Source organism: Scomber japonicus, chromosome 12 (genome assembly GCF_027409825.1).
Source record: "Scomber japonicus isolate fScoJap1 chromosome 12, fScoJap1.pri, whole genome shotgun sequence".
Lineage (NCBI taxonomy): Eukaryota > Metazoa > Chordata > Actinopteri > Scombriformes > Scombridae > Scomber > Scomber japonicus.
The window spans coordinates 18219245-18234276 of record NC_070589.1 but is presented as its reverse complement, the minus strand read 5'-3'; the positions used below and the strand labels follow the sequence as shown (position 1 = coordinate 18234276).

At 38.7% G+C, this 15032-nt stretch overlaps 1 protein-coding gene across 1 annotated transcript in view; it reads left to right on the top strand.

Moving 5' to 3' along the window:
- dpp6b (dipeptidyl-peptidase 6b) overlaps positions 1–15032 on the top strand; it is a 66429-nt gene that overhangs the window by 41313 nt on the left and 10084 nt on the right. The window contains exons 2-8 of the mRNA XM_053330140.1: positions 285–399; positions 2087–2185; positions 8368–8462; positions 8600–8674; positions 8767–8819; positions 9261–9342; positions 14350–14470. Of these exons, the coding sequence (XP_053186115.1) occupies positions 285–399; positions 2087–2185; positions 8368–8462; positions 8600–8674; positions 8767–8819; positions 9261–9342; positions 14350–14470 (640 nt within the window). The remainder of the gene's footprint in view (positions 1–284; positions 400–2086; positions 2186–8367; positions 8463–8599; positions 8675–8766; positions 8820–9260; positions 9343–14349; positions 14471–15032) is intronic.

Sequence of the window (15032 nt, the reverse complement as noted above, 5' to 3'; positions counted from 1 at the left end):
GTATCTGGCATCTGTCTGACAGACAATGAGCTGTCCTCCGGCCAATTTCCGACTCCAACTGCGACAGTACAAAATACATCTGTCTTATGTATGACAAGATCATCTCTAAAACGCTGTGTATCCATTTTGAAATAGAACTCATTACATTTCAACCGCCTCCATAATGCAGTGGAAAGGATACAGCTTGAATCATCTTATTTGTTTCCTAGATGCTTAAAAGGTGCTACTTTGGCCTGTGCCTGTGTGTGCATCAGTGTGATGTAATGTGTGTTGTCGTTTGTCAGGACCTGGTGGGCAGTGCTCCACCACAGAGGAACTGGAAGGGAATTGCCATCGCCCTGCTGGTCATCCTCATCATCTGTTCACTGATCGTCACCTCCGTCATCCTGCTGACTCCTCGTATGTACAGTACACACAAACACACACACACAAACATAGATATATATATATAAGTAATCAGAGAACGCATACCTCCACCATGGCTGCACAATCCTCTCAGCTGATTATCTAAGAGTTTAGAACTTTTTCTTTTTCGCTGCAAGGGGATTTTTTTGGCTGCAATACCAGGAGTGGCCACTGGGGAAAATTGGTTGCAAGGCTGAGTTGCGGTACCCTATCCAGCTCTTATAATACATCAATGATCAATGTTTTCGAGTAGCAGTGAGGCAGTTGATTCAGAATTACTTTGATAGTATTGTTGTTCCAGTTAACCGGAGCTAACTGGATAAATCTGGCAGCAGTTACTGTGTTTGCTAGAGAAACTGAAAGGTGCAAGAGCAGGTTGTAAAATAGTGACATAAAACTTGCCTGTGTTAAAAAAGCCAATATGAAAAAGAAAAATACTGTTGAAAAATGGCATTTTGAAATAGCATTTCATTATAGTTGAGCTTTAATGATTTCTTACATTATTTCACCAATTATTGTTCCATATATACTTTGTGCAATGTATTCATATGATTATTTATTTCATAACCATTTGTTTTTATTCTACACCATGCAGCCTCTTTCTTTATCCTCAGCAGCTGCACATGCAGGCAGCTATTTTAATTTGATTACCGTGTTTTAGTGGCCGCAAGGTTTTACAGATGACATCGTCTCTCCAGTTGGTGATTGTGTACGGATTTTACAAAGATGTGGGGTCATCCTCCGTCTAGTTAATGGGCCTTTTAATGGTTAATGCCATTCAGGCCTGTTTAATAGAGATGATTAGTAAGAGCTCCAGCCATTTGTCAGATTGTCACAACATCAGAGAAACCATTTACAGCCTGATGGAAATTATCTTTCTCCCTTCACTCTACAGCTTCTTGCCAGAAAAGAGAATTTCTCAGATTTTTCAAGTCGATAAACACTTTACGATTTGCATACACTCAGATCTCCCCTGCTCAGTCGCATCATGAAGCCAGCTGAAGAATCAGTCAGTTTACTGATTTGTACAGTCACTCTGGATTGTCAACCATTGTGACAACTCACGTCTAACGAAAGGATTGTTTTCCCAAGTCAAAGTGTGGGTGAAGACAATTAAAGGGCTCACACACCTGCTGTGCTTCTCCCTTCTCATCCACCCAAACCCATTTGTGTTCCCATGTCGTCTGTTCCACCTGCAGTTCAGCTGTCAGTTTCAGATTTCATTTTGGGTTTTGCGGATGGAAGGAGTCATCCTCCCGCTGCTGAAAAACTTGTGAACTGATGCTCTCAGATCAATAGAGCAATACCAGGGGCCCTTTTCTTGTTTGTACCTTCTTCTAAATTGCTCTACCTATAGAGGGGGGCTGGGGTTATTGAAGGTGCTATCTCAAGAGATGGAAGAAGAGTATTTTATAGTGAGATGGTGACAGTCTCTGGATGAGGCTGCTGCCCCCTGAGCAACACACTGACGAAATCAAAAGTTTTCTTTTCTTTTTTTCTCTCTCTGAAGCTAGTAAACTCACTCCCTTGAAATGCTAATAAATCTCACAAGACTGACTTGAAGTTTTCTACAAATGTATTTATCTAGATCATCCAGACACTTGTGAATTTAAGTATGAGCTGCTGTGCGTCATATTTAATTTATGTTTGTTTATTTATCTTATGGCGATGCACTTGACAGGTGAAGATGACAGTCTTGCCCTTAAGAAGAAAGTGACTATAGATGATGTCTTTGGTTCTGACCTTCACATCCATGACCCAGATGCCAAATGGCTCAGCGGTGAGTTAAAAATCTGTCTTTGACATTTAAAATCTGTCTCTCGTGTCAAAACACAAAACATACCCAGACAAATTATGACAGCTGCCATTGTTGTCCATGACTCAGAATATACCACTGGTTTTAAAACTAGACGTTCTCTCTTTGATATCGTACTTAATGTTCATTGTGTCTTGCATATATGAGAGTCCAGCCCACATGGATAAAACACAAAATACCATTGTGAAGTGCTGAAACAACCAGCCGAAAATATATCTTCTTGTCTAGTTCTAGTCATGCCGATTTTGTTGGAGAGTTGAGAACAGATTAATCGATAATGAAAATAACTGTGAGTTGCAGCCTTAAAATTACATTGCAAGAAATATTTGTCTTCATACCCAAGCTCTACAAATGGATTAAGTTGCCTTTAATGAAGAATATGAATGAATTAATGAGTTAAATATTTCTATTTCAAAGGTAAAACTTCAATTAAACAGAGTTCATGTATAAATGTGTAGTATAATGGTAACTTTATGTTTTTTGTTTCTAACCTTTTATTCGCTTTTTTATCATTGCATTTTGAACCTGTGTCACACAGCTGTTGTCTATCTGTGATGTTATGTGAGTCTATGTTGCCTGTTGTCTGGGGTACATCCTGTAAACATTTTTTTGATGACTTGTTCTTGTGATTCAGTCGTCTGTGTTTGGTGCGTGCATTGTAATATTTCTTCATGTCAGACAATGAACTCCTCTCCCCATCTGGTCGGATGGTTCATGGTCTGTGAAAACACCAGGGGCAATGAAGTCCAGGTCTTAATTATTCTATCCCTGAAAAAGATGTGGGTGTTGTGTATATCAAAATATGTTGGAGTATTGCCAAAACAGCTAAGATAAAATAAAAAATAATAATAAAATCTCTTTCACATAAAAGGATTCACTCTTAAAACACAACTCAGTACATCATCTAACAACAGGAATTCACCAGCGATTAAAGACATTTTTTCTAAAGTATGAATGATGAGCAATAAATGATGCTGATAATAAATTATGAGCAATAAAGCATAAAATGGACTCATCTGCAATAAATAACAAATACATCCTTTCCTCACCAAGGAGACCATTAAACCTGCCTGTTTCCATAGTGAAGAGAAGTATACCTGAAGGTATACGTAAGTGCTACATTATCCACATGAAATACATTGCAGTCACAGGAATCATTTGTATTATATTTATAGTTATCCTTTTTGAAGAAAAGCACACAGATGTTGTACAGCATACAAACATATTGTAGCTGTGATATTTTTCTGTCTCCATGGCAAAGAGTCACCGGTTGTCAAGCTTATTTTGTATGTACTCCAAATTCAGCATGCTGTGCATTGAGCCCACGGTGACGTTGTCTAAATTGAACAGATGTACAGCAGAATGGGTTTGCCGTGGCCTCTGTAACCTTGACAAGGTAGTGAGTAGGACGCTGGCAGCTGAGCTCGTGAATGTTGGATCAGCTGACTCAGTGCCCTCTGGTGTTCAACAGGAAAAGTACTTGAGTTATTTTTCAGCTATTTTGTGAGAACGTGTCACTTTATTCTGAGATGGATTAGATTTGTATGCATTAGATGATTTTTTTACCCTCTGAACTGAGTCTGAACCAGTGATTTTCTGATAGTGGCCAACTACTACTATTGACTCTTTTTTTAGTACTTATTTTATTGCTTATATTTAATACTTTATTTATTTTTGAATTTTTTTACCAAATAATTTGTATAATACCTTACAATATAATGTGTTAGGAGTGCTTTAATTCAGCCCAGGATTAAAAAAAAACAAAACAGATATTTGTTATCTGGTGGGTGAATGGCAATCTCTGAAACTATTCTATGAATCTATAATGTGAGGGAAATTGTTGAATACATTTTGGTGATTTCTACAGTAGTGTGGAGAGCAGTATACTCAGCAGGCAGGCCTTCAGGATTTAACCTACAGGTTGGTTCAGGGTTCTCAGACATTGTCATTTTTTGAGTATTAATATTTTTAGTTTACCGATAACATCTCAACCCAAGGTCCATTTCTCATATATATAAAGAAATAGGAGTGTTCAACCACAGTCTTCCATAGTGGATTGAATTAGCTTGAAGCAAAATGAACAAGCATGAGCTCTGGAGAAAGAGAATGATCCTTGAGTGTAGATTTGTTTTTGTCAAACAGCTATTTTCAAGGTTGTTGATGTGATGAATGCAGACAATACACCGCTGGTCATCTGACATCTGGTGACACAGAATGGAAAGATAAGACTATGTAGCAACCATTAATATTGGATTATTTCAACATTCCCTGTTGATCTGAATCACAGAAAGTTGCTCACTAATCACCTTTAAATCTCTTTCCAGAAATTAATCGAGCAACTGCTTTTATATATTTGGTATTCCTATTGATTTCCCTTGAAGCAATAAACACACAAATCAAAGTTTATAAAAGAGCTTTTATCTATGCGTTGTAAAAATGTTATGCAGCACTAGCTATTGTGAGAAAAGTCGTACTCAATATAGTCATTATTAGTTTAAAGACACTCAAACAGTCAAAATAGAACAAAAGTTCCAACAGCTTCAACATCTCCAAACACAACCAGGTTGACACATTAATGCACTGACAACTAAAGCATGAATACACCTGGTGACTTGCCTGCTGTACCATATGTATACATTCACATTATCACCTTCACATAAGCAAACTCACACCCCCTACTCATTATGACCTCACATCACATCATACCCGTGCAAAATGTTCCCCTGATGACTTACATTACCGGCTTATTAACACATAATTAGTTAAGTTGCCGTGTTTCTGTGCCCTTCAGTCATGACCATGATGAAAACGTCCTCATCATTTGATGAAACCCCGGAAATCAATGGTGTGACATTGCATCTTGTCAGTTAACTTAATGCGATCAACTCCCATTTGGTGCTAATGACCTTCTGATAAGGAGTCCAATGGGACAACCTCACACTTCAGTAGTCCTCATCAATATTTTGTGGGCTTCATTCACAGCACTGAGTAATTGATCCCCATTGCTCTTTGATCACTTCTTGCCTCAGTAGTCTTTGGACTCACCTCTGAGTTTCTCACTGACACAGATCCAAAGGCAAAGGATTCAACCTTCAGACTGATCTCAGAAACAAAGAGCTGCTGCTGCCCGTCTGACACATTCATATTTCTGAGAGCAGAATACGATATTGCCCAACAATGAAAACAAGTTCAATGAGCAACATCTGTGGCTAAATCTACTTTGAAAACCAAAAAAACAAAAGCAGTGGCTTTGGCAACTGCATCGCCATCACTTATTCTTTATGACTCTCAGCTCGGATCTTCTCATGAAACTGGTTTGACTTGTTCCCATCTTGAACTCACTATGCAATCACATAATTAACTCTTGTTTGTGTCCCTCGTCCCAAAAGAAATGAGCATCTCAAGAAAACAGAGCCACCTGTGCAACTCTGACAGAAGAACATTTTAACTGTTAACTGTTAACTGTTATAAACAGGGGTCACCAAATTAATGTGGCTTATGTGTCGTGGCCGGAGCCAGGCACTTTCACAGGCACATTTGTTGAGCATTTGTTGCTGCATTTTTTAAAGATGTGTTTGATCACATAATTGGGTCATGCTGAATAATTCAATCTGATGAGGAAAAAATGTTTTTTTGTGTTCCAAAGATGTAAAAACTGCCTATGTTTAAGCCCTGAATAATAGCAAAACATCCACAAAAGTGTTCAATTTTGTACTTTTGAATTTCTAAGGTTACCAAGGAAAGCAGTTCTAGCTTTAATAGTAGTCTAATGGGATATAGGATGTTTTGATGTATACAGGGCACTGAGAGCACAGTGACAAGGACAACAGTATTCTAACAGTTCTGTTGTTTGAAGCATGGACAGGCAGGCGGAGTGCAGACCTGAACAGATCATGGACTCACTTTTTCAAGGATTTCTTCTAACAGATGTTGATTATTTAAGTGAAGCTTTAAGATAGACCAGAGGTTTTCAAACTGGGTTTTCAAGGGGATGTTCAGTGAGTGGAGTGGAAGTCAAAAAATATATATGCTTCAGGTGCTTCCACAGTATTTCTGTAGAATGAAGGTCAGGACTTTGACTCAGCTATTCCAAAACATTAACTTTCTTTTGCTCTAACCATCCTTTGGTAGAACCACTTGTGTCTTTTTTCATGATGCACTTTCTGTTGAGATTAAGGTCATGGACGGATATCTTGACATTTTCCTGTAGAATTTGCTGGTACAACTCAAAATTCAAAGCTGCATCAATGTTTGCAAGCCATCCTGGTCCAGACACAGCAAAGGAGGCCCAAACCATGATACTATCACCGCCATGTTTCACAGATGAGATGAGGTTCTTATGTTTTCTCATTGCCATTCAAACCAAAAAGTTTGAAGACAACAGCAATGTTCTTTTTGGAAAGTAGTGGCTCTTTGCAACTCTGTTACACACACCATACACATTGATATTCAATGTTCTCCTGATGTTGGACTCATGAACATTGACTGTAGCCACTGCAGTCAAGGCCTTTAGTTTCCCAGATGTTAGCCTGGAGTCCCTTGTGACCTCCCAAACTATTACATGCATTTCTCTTGGTTTGATCTTTGCTTTCCAAACACTCTTGGGGAGAGTAACAGTGGTGTTGGATGTCTTCCATTTCTACACAATCTGCCTGATAGTCGACTGATGGTTCCCAAAATCTTTTGAAATGGTTTTCTAACCCTTTCCAGCCTGCTGAGTATCATCATCTATTCTTCTAAAGTTGTCAGAAATCTTGTTTGAGCCATGACACTCTTTCACCAACCAGACTGTGAAGCTCTGACTTTGACAGTGAAGACCCCGATTTCTCTTCTTTAAATAAATCAGGGCCTCCCTTACTCACACTTGATTGTCTTCCCATTGATCGAAACACCTGACTCTGTGATGTTGGACAATTTTCTCCAATAAGTGTAAGATTTTGGACTCATTTGTTTAACTGATGTCTCGTTATCTAGTTTTACGACTTGGATGGAAATCTGATCACATTTTGGGTCATATTTATGGCGAAATAGAGCAAATTCTAAAACATTTGCAAACTTTCAAGCAGCACTGTACATGAATGGGCAAATACAGCATTCATACACAGCATTTGTAAAGTCCACAGCAGCTTTCCACACACGCATTATTATCCATTCAATGATCCTACGTGTTTGGTGACAGTTCATGAGTGTTACCCCAAAAGACCTTCACCTTAGTTTAAAATGTTTCAGCAGTTTTTACTTGTCAACCTTGTCTGTAGAATATTACCAAGACGGTCCGTCTTCCTTCAAAAAGCTTGAACAAAAATTCCTTTCCTTATATGTATGTTAATAAGAATGGTTTTCTTAATATGAACTCAATGAACTTATACACTCAAGGACATCTACTTCAGAGCTCTTCTGAACTCAACAAACTCCTACTCTCTAATGGTCTCTAATTCGGGACTCCTTACTATTAACACACAATATGATTACATGATATCTAATATTTAATATGAAATGAAAGTTAAAGTCACAATGACATTGTTGATGATGAAAATACTTTTTTTTTTAAATGTAAAATGTCCAAATAATAATGTGTTTGTTGTTATAATCGTTTAGCATTATGTGCATATTCATGTGCAAAAACATTAAATAAATTCAAAATGGATGCTATTGAATTAGGATTTGCAGGGTTCACTTGAATGCCTGGAAATAACTTAAGATGTATGTTTGGATGTGTGTATTGTACTGTAACAAGATACACAGAAATATATGACATACTGGGTCATGACTGATTATCTTACATTTAATGATTTGTTCACATTGAAGTCTTCATTTAACAAAAACTAATTCAAGGTGGAACTGTAATGCATTGTAATGTATATTTAACCTCAAAATATAGGCATAATTAAGAAATATGAAAGTTTATTTAGCACGGACATCGAGGAAATACAATTGTTCACATATACTTTACTTACTGTGTTATTGTGTGAAGCATCATGGGTGGGAAAAGCTATTTGGATTATTTATAAGTGGTAATAGTGAAGGAAGAGGACAAAACATTATAAAAAGTAAACTTATAAAAGTAAACTGGGAGAACAAACAGTATACTAGTGTCATTTCTACTGCCTTCCTCCATGATGGTTGTTTTTCGTTCTCATTTATAGACAATGAACTGCTCTATCGTACAAGGGACGGGGATGTTGTCAGGCTCAACGTTGACACAAAGGAGAAAATCGTTGTTGTGCCGAACCAGTTGTTAGTGAGTGTCATCTTTCCACTGCTTTGTTTTTTTTCTCCAATTTATTTCAAGAGTAGAACTTATTCTGTCTGCTGCTACTGCACTGGATATGTTAGTACTGTGTTAATTGTACCAAGTGTGTTTTTGATCCTATCCAGGAGAGATCCAGAGCCGCCAAGTACCAAGTGTCCCCAGACATGCAGCATGTTTTGTTGGCCTTTGAAGTAAAACCGGTGAGAAAATCGTCGGAAGTGCTCAGTACCTCTTGTTGTATATTTTTCCAGAATTTGTCATCCTTTGATTGTTATGTTGTTTGTCTCTGCAGATCTATCAACACTCCTATCTGGCCAAGTACATTATTTTCAGCCTTGTGACACAGTAAGACTTTCCTCTTTTTATCGCCTGTTGTTGCCTTTTCTGTCTGTTCTGTTCCTCTCACAGATCCCTGACTGGACAATATGCCCTCAGCCTGACCTTATGTAGCCAGTCCACTGTTGTCAGCCCCATTTACCTGCTTTCGCTTTGTGGGAATGCATTTAAATCCCATTTCATTCCATGTGCTGCATTCAGCGTGGCCTGTTTTTACCCTTTCATCCATCTATGTCCACTTATTTCCCCGCTGTTCCATATTTGTAGCGAGTCAAGCAAAGTCAGCTTGTGCTAAAAAAAGGACACGGATGATTGATGATTGAAGACTACATTTAGGAAGCCAAGGAAGCCAATAAACACATGACTTCCTTGGTCTGACTGAGCATTTGTGTTAAGGAGTGTACATACGGACACATATTGTACTGGGTCTTTAATGTGTTGTCTCCACAGGGATACTTGGCCTCTGACCCCCCCTGAAGTGCATGATGCTGTCCTGCAGTTTGCTGGATGGGGTCCCAGAAACCAGCAGCTGGTAAGTAGCCAGTACCCTCGAGATTACACTCACTAAACACTGGCACACTGGTGGAGATCTGTCAGAATTCGCCTGGCATTGCAGAGGAGGAACAGCAGTGATTTATAGTTTGTTACAGATGATCAGACAAATGTGTGGAGATAAGAAATGTTTGTGCTGTGAACTGTAATGGCTGCCTTAAGGGTTCTGGGGTGAGCTGTCATTGCTTTGATCTCTGTTAGTGTCACTGTGAAGCCTGAATGATTTTCACTTTCTCAACTTCATGACAACACGTGAGATGGTGAGAGCTACAGAGGCAGATGGCATCGCAGTGTCACAACCCTGTGGTTTGGACAGTAGGGGGTTGCTGGGGGAGAGCACACACATGGCACTGACTTTGACTGTGTGTGTGTGTGTGTGTGTGTGTGTGTGTGTGTGTGTGTGTGTGTGTGTGTTTGTGTGTGTGTGTGTGTGTGTGTGTGTGTGTGTGTGTGATTGAAACAATTTGTCCAACTGGGAAAACAAAAGTAGTGTCTTCATTCTAGTTAGTTTTGCTTTTGGCATTTCCATTCATTCATGCTTTTTATTAAGATGCAAAGAAAGAAAGAGACTACATTAAAAAAAATGTTTTATAGCTTACATGTGCAAAAATATTTTCCGGATGCCCTTAACACACTCTAAAGTCTGTTCTCTTTATCTGAATAGTAACTTCTTTGTGTTTATTTTCAAACCTTAAACTCTACCTGTGTCTGTAACGAGCTGCACATAAAATTTAAAAAGACAGAAAAGTTCAAGCTATTATAAATTCAACTGTAGCAGTCAAAGTGAACTATTTTGGGTAAATTCAATACAACATAATTTCACGTTTTAAATAGACTTAAGTGAAGGCAAGTTTCATGGTCCAATTTCTTTAATTCTTTCGACTGTGTTCCAATGATCTGTGAGAAAAATGATTGTATAGGTCATAAATTCAGTCTCCAAATACAACATATTGTTAAGTTTGAGATGCTATCTAGCGGCTTTAGTAATCATGCCTCGGAGACATGATTATAAGGTGAGAAATTTCCATATAAGGAGGACGTGGGTTGAGTAGATGGCTAGGTGGATTGCAAATAGTGAACTTAGCTGTAGAGGACTGCTGTTTTGCTTCATGTTTCAAACCACTTGTCAGGACAGTTTAAAAAAAACAAAACTGCAACTACAATTGTGGAGTGGTGTTTACTGTTGCCATGACAACAGAGATTGCCTCAAGTTAAGGACGTATTTGTAGAATAACTATAACCCACACCACGTTTCAAGTGATCATTTTAACTCAAACTGATGATGTTCTTTCTCTAACTCTAACCAAGATGTTTTTGTGCCTAAACCTAACCATCAAACATCAACAAATCATATAAATAAAAAAACATTTTTAACAGTGATTTGTAACAGTTTTGAAAGCATCATATTAGAGCGCATGGTACAATTGACTTTGTGTTGGCTATGATTAATGATGAAGAAGTTTTACTGCTATATTTTACAAGCATTCCTTTATTTATATATATATACATTTACCTTATAGGATGAGTAGATCAGTTCAGACGGGAGTAACGCAGGTTCCTGTGTTTTACATTTTGTTTGTGTGATGGCATATTTTACCTGAGACTGAGAAACCCAGCATCTGAGACTGTGTGAGAAAATGCCTGTTAGTGACAAACACTCATCGGCCACTGCTTGAAGTACACCTGCACACCTGCTCATTATTCTAAATATCTATTCTACTGTGGCAGCAACTCAAAGCATAAAAGGATGCAGACATGGCGAACATGAGGTCATCCTGCCATTGTTATTCTTTATTTTAAAGATTGTCTACAAATCTCATGAAAAGACCAAGACCATCAGTGAATTTATCCTGTGAATCTATGAATTGTCTGTGTAGCCAAACCCTTATATAAATAGCTTTCTTCTTTGTGACATGGAGCTCCTTTAATGAGCACATTAACGAGCCTCACTGGTGCACTGGGTGACATGTTTATTTCAATTACCATGCACATAGCCTCTGTAGTTGAGTCATTCTCACATCAACCATCCTGCTGCAGCACATACTCATTAGAGCACCAAATGTGTATTAATCCACAGCTGAAAATAGGTCTGCAACAAATGCGCTATTTACTCGTGTTTAAGAAACATTTGGTAAAAACTACAGAGACCAACAGGTTAAAGCACTGACTAAGAGTTACAGATAGGGTCAGGAAGTCAGAGACTACTGACAGATGACAAACACATTGTTGTTTTTTGTTGTTTCACAGGATTTGGGTTAATAGTAAATAGTGGCAGCCTTATCCTATAAGATGTCATTGACTATATAAACATCCAAACAACTGATAATCTTTTTTTCTATCCTTACTTTATATAATAGTCCACTTTTTTTGACTTTGTTGACTTTGTTGAGTTTCTATTTGGATTGCTTTTTTTAGACAAAAGGCAGTGCTGTGTTTCATGTGCTATTACTTAAAAGCTTTTTCTTCCTCCATAATTGTTCTCATCATATCATTTGCTTAAATTACAGATATTAACATTTCAAGTGTGTGATGAGACTTTGCCTGCCAAGTGGAGACAGTAGATTCATTTGCATATTGTAATCATGTACCTGGCTTTCTTTTTCGTGATGCTGTTTCATAAAGCCAATGTTACTGTGGCTCCGTCTTTGATTTAATGAATGTGAGAAAAATGAGATGAGCTCTCGTCTTTTGTCTCCATCTTACCTGACGATGTCGGACGGGTTTTCCTTTTTTTCTTCCCTCGGGGTTTCTGAATGTAATGATTTCCCATTAAGTATATCAGAATTGGAGCAATTTATCATCAAGTGTTTCATCGATATGTAAAACTGAGAGCTGTATGTGTGTGCCTGAGTGTTTGTGGCAGTATGGCTGTGTGCAGTGAAGCATCAGATGTACAGTGAGGAGAACAGGGAGATCAATCCTGTAAGGTTCCCCTCATTAAACCACAAGCGATTACTCTACCGTGACAGAGCAATCAGTGAGGCCTGGTCAACACACACAGACACACACACACACACACACACACCTGGAAGAGAGGTGATATTGACACAAAAACGAGGAGAAAGTCAAGAGAGAGTTTCAAAGAAGAGAAAAAAATGACAGAATGATGAAATTAGGCAATAATTCACAAAAATAAACAAAACAAAACAAAAAAACACATACACACATACACACACTCAAACACAAATAGATACATATATATATACACATATATATTTTATTGCCATTCATGCTCCACAGGTATCTTTGATGTTACTTTCATCTCTCCAATCTTTTGAAAAGACTCCTTCCTAGCCTTTGCTTATTTACCATTTTCTATCATCTAATCCCTTGAAGATTGAAAATCACTGAATGAGTAAACACAAGTCAAGAGATTGCCACCTGCTTTGAAAAATGGACCAGTTTTTAGACACCAAGATCATTTACATCTAAATACTGTAATTTGTTCTTCACAAGTCCCTCACCGTGGATCAATTATGGATCTCTATTAATCATTTAAATGTTAATATTGTGAGTTTGAGTTTTGGCTAAAGGGTAATTCATAATAATTAGAATACTGATAATTGAGCATAATGTTAGTTCAGGCAGGCCATCAAACACAGCCCACATCAGCTGATTCCCTTCTGTGCATTCAGTTCTCATACAGGGCGCTTAATTTAGTAGCAAGAGTATGTAGAGTAAAGCAGCTTACTCTACATACTCTTGCTACTTCCTCTATAAGCTGCCTTGCCAGCCGCCTCCACCCTAGCTCCTCCCTCCTGATGCTGTGTCTTACTTAGTCAATGTAATTTCTGTTGTTACTGTTGCATGCTCTTTTTGGGGGCCTTTGCTGCTGCTCTCCCTGCTTATGGCTTTCAATGTCTGGATGTGGAAGGTCAGTGAGGTCCCAGAACAGAGCCAAACTGCCAAATATAACTTACTGCAGAGGGCAATAAAACTTTTCTTTAATAAAGTGGTCCTGTCTGAAATTTAGTTTTTATGTAACTCTTTGAAAGCTGCCTACAATTTTCGTTATGTCCTGTGGCGGTTTTGCAACATTCACCAACCAGCAGCTTCCTTTGCTTTACGCAGCACCGCATTGATCTGTTTTCCTCAGATGTTGATACCACAATATAAAACTTTGATTTTCTCAACAGCAGCCATAGATCAGAGCGAGAGAGCCATGTCTTTCTCTTTCTGATTCTTGTGCCGGCTATTGGAGGCTTAGATTTAACTGGAGAGGTTTCAGCTGACAACCCCGTCACGTCAACACGGCCTGAGCTTCAGATACCAATCAATCCCATATTCATTTCCCTCACACTGGCACCAGTCGAAGCAGCAAAAACAGTCGAGTGGATTGACAGAGGGTTTTAAGTGTCACACACTCATCTGCCAGTGATGTGTCTTAATTCCTTCAGGCAATGCCATTGTTGACATCGAGGGCTCAAATCAGTAGTCTAACTTGCAGTTTAGCACAGCCATCTCCCGCCCCCAGCAGACAGCATAATGTCTCAATAAGCACAGAGGGAAAAATAGTCTTCTTGTGTGCATCTTCAAGGGTGTATGTGTGTGTGTGTGTGTGTGTGTGTGTGTGTGTGTGTGTGTGTGTGTGTGCCTACGGGGCCTTTGCCAGCTCCAATGCCTTGATTAGCAACAGAAAGGGTTTCATGCTGCTCTTGAGAGGGATCCAGCACGAACTGTAATGAGGCAAAGCAAATATCCGTTAATACAGTGCTTAAGGCAGGTGTTGACTGAGTCTGTATTAGCTTATAAGTGGTATCGAGTGGGTAGCCGTGTTTCTATCTGGATTAAGATAGAATATAAATCATATTTTGATAAAGAGTAGGTTTTGGCGTAAAGGCTCCAACTGAAGGTGAAAAGCAGTCCCAGCTTTGGACTGGAGGAAATTGAAGTTTAGGTGCAAGTCAGCAATACACATGAGTCTAGAAAGTCTAGACTTTGTACGATGATACAGAAACTAATCACTGCTCTTCATGTCTCTGTCCAGATCTTCATATTTGAAAACAACATCTACTACAGAGCAACAGTAGAGAGTCGCTCGATCCGCCTGGTTTCCACCGGTAAAGAGGGAGTTGTCTTCAATGGCCTTCCTGACTGGCTCTATGAAGGTAAGACAACTAGCTGAAATACTGCATTGGCCAGAAAAATATCATTTCATTGTTGCAACAGTGGACTTTTTTTCAAAATTTAGAGAAGTAGTGAATCCTGCCTGAAGTGAAAACCTGAGGGGAGTGGGTGAAATTGGACCAAATTAAATAAATCATGCACATTTCCAGGTCTCTATTTTATTCTGAGGCTGTTTGTATGATTTACAGCTTTAAAAAAACACCTTGGTTATCTTATCCCTCAGTTCTGCCTTTGTCTGAAACAGGCCATTTTAACTTCTGTTAGTAGTTTTGACCACTTGAGGGCAGCAGTGTTGTCTATTAACACATCCAGCAGATATAGAGCAGCATTAAGATTCATTTGGGGTCATGTTACAGGCCATTTGATGAATGTAAGTGCAATAGTAATTTTTACTAGAAGGAAATATGTGGCTCCACTGTCTTCACCACCTAACCTAACCTAACAAAACACAGGGCTGAAATATGCCCCATAGAGCTGAGGGGAACTGCAAGGTCAGGTGATCATTTTTTCTGTGGGTTCAACACTGCAAGCGACCCCTTTTAA